The sequence below is a fragment of the Gymnoscopelus microlampas genome (genome assembly GCF_963454915.1).
Source record: "Gymnoscopelus microlampas genome assembly, chromosome: 11".
Classification (NCBI taxonomy): Eukaryota; Metazoa; Chordata; class Actinopteri; order Myctophiformes; family Myctophidae; genus Gymnoscopelus; species Gymnoscopelus microlampas.
In genome coordinates, this window is record NC_139948.1 from 35,786,444 (window position 1) to 35,792,443 (window position 6,000).

General features: G+C 38.1%; 2 protein-coding genes across 3 annotated transcripts in view; both read right to left on the reverse strand.

Annotated features, from left to right (window-relative positions):
• Window positions 1-1,533: 1,533 nt before the first annotated feature.
• LOC311055446 (hemoglobin subunit alpha-2-like) lies at window positions 1,534-2,602 on the reverse strand. Its single transcript, XM_084071637.1, has 3 exons — window positions 2,444-2,602; window positions 1,932-2,139; window positions 1,534-1,768 (listed from the first exon to the last, which is right to left on the reverse strand). The coding sequence occupies exons 1-3, from the start codon at window positions 2,536-2,538 to the stop codon at window positions 1,640-1,642; spliced, it is 432 nt and encodes a 143-aa protein (XP_083927763.1). The 5' UTR covers window positions 2,539-2,602; the 3' UTR covers window positions 1,534-1,639.
• A 1,576-nt stretch (window positions 2,603-4,178) lies between these two features.
• Window positions 4,179-6,000, reverse strand: part of kank2 (KN motif and ankyrin repeat domains 2) — a 36,753-nt gene continuing 34,931 nt past the window's right edge. For both annotated transcript variants that reach the window (XM_084071545.1, XM_084071544.1), the window contains one exon: window positions 4,179-6,000. This exon is cut by the window's right edge and continues 513 nt beyond it. The gene's annotated coding sequence lies outside the window, so the exon portion shown is untranslated.

Here is a 6,000-nt window from a genome sequence, read left to right on the forward strand (position 1 = left end):
TTATTCTAGTCTGAAATTAATGATATCCTTTTTTTAAATTCATGTATTAATTGTGGTGATAATGTATTCCTGTCTTTGCAGTGTCTTACTTACTCATAGGTCTTACTCTATGTTGGCATGTGTAAAGTAACTAATTATTATTTCCAATTTTCAGAACTTTTACTTATACTCCACCACATCTCAAAGGCAAATATTGTACTTTTACACCACTACAATTATTTGAAAACTTTAGTTACTACAGTAGTTACTCTGTAGATTTTGATAATTATTACAAAGTAACCACCCCTATATACATTTCGGCAAGGCATTGTGAGCTTGTAGATCTGCTATTTTCAAAAGATTTTTATACATTTGAAAACTTACTTTCCACCTTTGGTACTTTAAGTAGCCTACATTTTTATACCAATACGTTTGTGCTTTAAACTCAAGTAAATTTTGAATTGTGGACTTTTACTTGTAACAGTCTGAGTATTTCTACATTGCAGTATTGATTCTTTAAGTTTAAAAAAAAGAGTACTTTTTCCACCACTGAAGGATTGTGAAGGGAGTGAAAGTATATGTAATGTTTATGGTTTAAAGAGAAATGTGTATTTGGCCAGGTGTTCGCTGTGCTCCTTGCTGTCCTGCCGCTGCGCTGTCCGTGGTCCTGAACCAATCACCAACCCATGGATGTAGATCAACATCATATAAATTTGGGGGTCCTTGACATGCACTCCGTGCGCTCCCATCCAGACATGCTGCTAGCCACCATAACGTGCGTGCGTGCGTGCGCGCGCGCCTGCCTGCCTGCCTGCGTGCGTGTGTGCGTGCGTGCGTGCGTGCGTTAGGGTGACCAGATGTCCCCCTTTGCGTGCACAGTCACACTTTTCCATGACTTCAGCCGTCCCACAAATTGAGACGCTGTCCCACATTGTGACTGGCAGGCTCCAGTGTACAGTAATAAATCAATGTGCAGGTGTTGAGAGGTGCGCTGATTGTTGCTGAATCTCTTAACATGAGCACACAGCAAATATAGACTGGACCACACTGGACACAGCACTGCTCAGGCAGCACGTTAATAAATGATAGGGACGGGTATGCTTTTTATCGAATAACGTGTTCATGGACACATTTATTTTGTTGAGAGACAATTGTCAAAGGAACCGCTGCAGCATTAATTGTTGATCTAAACAAAAGGAAAATAGGAGTAGTCTACAGAATCAAGTTAGAACACACAGTTATTTACAAGCTTGTTTTAAAAGCAACGGTTCAAAATGAAACAATATAATTGTTGCATTTTGAACCTATCCTCCAAATAGTTGGCTTTCCACTTGTAAATCTCTCTTACTGTCTCTTTTCCTGTTTTTAAGCCTGTTAAAATAACATGAGAAATATATCCCCTATAGGCTACAGCAGGTTAATAACAAAATGATAGGCAGTATTAGGCCTATGGTCAAATATGACATCAAGGCATTTAATAGCAACTTAAGTAATAAGTTGCTAATATCAATCAAACTGGAGGAAGAACAAAATAAATCCCAACAATGCCAGAAGTCAAGAGTGAAACAATTCCATTTATTGATTTATTGTGTTAATAGGCAGCCTATTAGGTGGATAAGATAACACAAACAGTCATCATAGTGCAAAGCTCTGGATGTGTTCACCGGTACTTCTCGGACAGGGCCAGTGCCACCCTGTTGAGGAACTTGTCCACACTGGTGTGGATTTCAGGGGTGTATTCTCCAGCGAAGGTAATAGCCAGAACGATATGGACGTTGTTGATGAAGAGCTGTGAATAAAGACAACCAGTTATTGTTATGCCTACGCGTCACATCTATGTTAACATGATTAAATCGTTGACTTCATATTTCGTTTGGATTAGGCCTACGTTTAGTTATTAATTGTATTCATTGGGTAAAAAATGCTATTTAAAAAAAATCAACACCACCCACCCTGAAGTTGGCAGGGTCTACACGCAACATGAAAGCATGCAGCTCGCTGAGAGAGAGCAAGCCAGCTTTAAGGTCGTTCATTTTGGACACAGCATCCATGACAGCGTTGAAGATGACACTGCCATGTTTCCTGACATTGGGGGAGGTGATGGTCAGATCACTCCAGTGGGAAAAGTAGGTCTTGGTCTGGGGGTAGACCAAGAGTGTCCTATAAGAGAACAACAGGTACATTTCATTAAGAAGACTGCAATTACATTGTAAAAGTATAGGTCCTGGTCTAGGGGTAGACCATGAGTGTCATAAGAGAACAACAGGTAGGCCTACATTTAATTAAGAAGAATGCAATTACATTGGTGAGAATTACGCATCAGTGTTGTGGCCATTTGGTTACATGTGCACACTCTCAGAGTTACAAATGGATAGATTAACACTTAGGATTTGACTGTGCAATGAAAAATCTAATTTTATACAACTTTAATAGCACAATATGTTTTATTTAATTTCTCTCTTACCTGCAAAGGGCTTCAGCACCGACATCAGCACCCCTGCCCCCAATTTTGGTGAAGAAGATCTTCACGACCTCTTTATCCTTGGCGTTGAGACTCATTGTTGCTTGTTTACAGGGGTTCCCTACTGCTCTGCTAAACGTGTGTGCGAGGCTTTATATGTTGCCGTCCTGTCCACAGCAGCCAATGCGCTTTGGAGACTCCACCCATACGTGTCTATGCTATTGGCTATGGCTTATCTCTGGCCTCTTGGCGTCTCGAAAATAACCATTTGTTGCACTGCCAAGATTGTAGGTGTTACACTTACTACAGTAGAATACAGACGTATTTAGTTGTAATTACACTTTTATACATTGTAGTCAATTATTGGCTTCTAGGCCACTATTACCTTTATCTTAACACTGGCCTATAGCTATTTGAAAACAGCCGATCTACAAACTCACAACACTAGCTTGTAGATCTGATTTCATGATAAAGGCCATGGCTGCCGTGCCCCTCTCATTTTGGCCCTATGCCCTTCAAAAAATGATATGCCCTGAGAGGCTATAGTGGCCTTGATGCCCCACCTATAGGCGACTGCCCCCACCTAATTTCACAGTGTTCTCTTCTTCCTCTTTCTTGTCAATATGTTTTTAGACATCAGTGTCTTCTTTATGTAATAAATATAAAATCATCCACAATAGGTACTTATGCTATGCCCTTATGGTAAATTCACTATTTGCATTGTTGATGGCATTTGGCTTTTGTGCCCTCAAGCAATTAACAACACCAAAAGCCAAGTGGCCTTACCCCTAAAATAATGAAATTCCAGACCCGGGGCTAGGTACATGGTAAGCCATTTGATGCTATATTATTGAATTTAGCTGGGGATCCCCTGGAACCCCGTCATGGACCCCTGGGGGTCCCTGGACCCCACTTTGAGAACCACAGGCAAAATGTATGATAATGCTTGAATATGCAATTATCGAATACTACAAGAGATGGCCACTGAATTATTATTTTCATGGCTAGTCTGAGTTTGAAAAAGTGCAAACAATAAATATTAGGCCTGCTTTTCAAACAGTTGAGTCATTAGCACAACTAAATAGGCCTAAGCAAACTGCTTTGTTTGGTCATAATGTCAGCTAATTTCTGCAAAATATATACCAGTATATATTTTTTCCAATAACACACAGTAGGCTAAAAAGGATGTGTGGTCAAGTAGGCCTACGCCCACATAGCCTAATTTCACTGTTAATTACTTCACTATTCGTCAGACTTTATTTCACAAACAGAAATGGTGATAAATTAGGATACTTTAATCATTAAACTATCCTCATCATTAAAGTGTAATGGGTTAATCAGTGGAAATAAAACCAACTTGCCGTGATCATTTAATTGACATCGAGCCCCAATTGAGAATTGGACTAGGCCTATGCTAATCAATAAACTTAATGCTTATCTTTAAACTACAGTACCTCCGCCCTTGGCACTCAAGCTGATGATGGTATGACATGAAATGCTACCAAACCAATCAGCAACGGAAGGAAATTACCCTATAGCAACAGACCAACTTCTCACAGCCACAGTGTAGCAATATTTCATGTTTTCATTCCTTTGTTTTGCAATTGTGTTTATCATCATCGACTATGCAGAACATGAAGACATATGCTGTAAGATCCTTTGTCATTTTTGAATGGCAAGTTTGTGCACTCTTGCATGTTTTTATTTTCGTTTCTTTAATTCCTTTTAGATTATTGAGTATAGAGAGATTGAATCATTTTATTATTGTATTATCATAATGTACAAAACATTGGTATTATAATGCACAAAAACAAGTGGTTGGCCCATCTTTTTGTCTATCTTAGGACAGGTGCGCACAGCTCAAGGTAAAGTCAAATTATGTTACAGTGCCCTCTGGTGGACTTCCAAATGTTCACCAAACCTCATCGTTATATTGGATATGCCTATAGTACCACAACACATCCACCTTACACACACAGGTATAGTAGCTATAAAAGCAGTGCTGTCCAGATTTATTTAATTTTCTTCCAAAATGCAAAAGCAGAAAATAGGATGAACACAACCTGGGATTTACACATAGCTTAATAAAACATAAAAACAAAACCTTGTGCGATTAGATAAAGTAGTTGTGAAAAACAATTCAAATGTATAAAAAGAGAAAAACAGTTAAATTAAAAAAAGAATTAAAAAGTTTATAAAAATTCAACTGCTCAAAAGTGAATATGAAAGGAGTGGGGGAAAAAACATTTGAAGTACAAATTCTGACATCAATACATATTTTTCTAGGAATCGGATTCTATGCATCGCTGCTAGTTTAGCATAATGACATATATTATTTTTTACATTTTTTTTATGTTACATCAAAAAACACTCAAAGACTTTGTAGTTGCCTTTCAATTTCTATCAGGATGCCCCATGTAATAGGTGGTTTCACCAAATCTATCAGCACTCACAAAACATTAAAAGCACAAATTCTTCTCATGTCAGTCATCTTTTCGTTTCTTTCTGCTTCTTCTTCTTTTCCTTTTTTTACAACCTTCCAAAATACCTTCATGTATGAAAATACTCATAATATAGTACCATAACTTTCAGAAAGTAACATTGTCAGTTAAATACAAAAGCTTGTTCTCCTATACCTCGCTGATCCCAGGCCTGTGTTGGTACACCCATACACTGATCACCAACATACTGTAGTACAATGTTATACTGTAGTTGTTATCTTTGGGCCCGTCATGGGAAATGTGGTCAACACTGTGAGACCTCTTCAACATTTAAGAACTCTGAGGGTGAGAAGGTTTGTGTCATCTAGTTAAAGGGACAAGTCATGTTTTTACACTTGGGCTTGATAGCGCAAATCCCAAGGGTCTTGTCAAATAGTTGCAAACCCAGCAACCGTAGTGCTCAATGGTTTTCAACTATCTGAAAGGAAAGTAATGATGTGGAATATCAAACTCATGTGAAGACCAAAACTATTCCTTTACAAAGGTTTGATATAAGGTACAGTAACTGTCACCTAGGAAATAAAAGTGTGATCAGGAAATTGTGACATTTAATCAGACTAAAAAGACACTATCAAAAATATTCTACAGTAAATAAATCTTGATATATTGTTTAATAAGGTGTGTATTGTATAAGAATGTTTGCAGCACCAATAATCTGCATTTGATAAAGGACACTTATCTGTGACATTGCTGGCTTTTGTTATTCCATGAATGATTGTGACAGTGACACAAAATACATTTATACCGTGTCAAAGCAAATGTCAATAATTACAGTGACAATACACTGTGTTAGGCATAGACTAGTAAAAGATCCATTTGGAATAAAACAAGGAGTTTCAAATAATGACCTGCATAATGAAATTAACATAACTGACTGAAGTACAACTTGTTAGTGACGCTTGCTGAGAAGAACTGATCTTCAAGCTAACAATGTGTACAGTACAACCATCCTGGAGACAAGAACTGATCTTCAAGCTAACAACGCGTAGCCTACAGTACAACCATCCTGGAAATTCACTATTTCCGCCCGAGACGTACGTCAACCACCATTGGGACTAT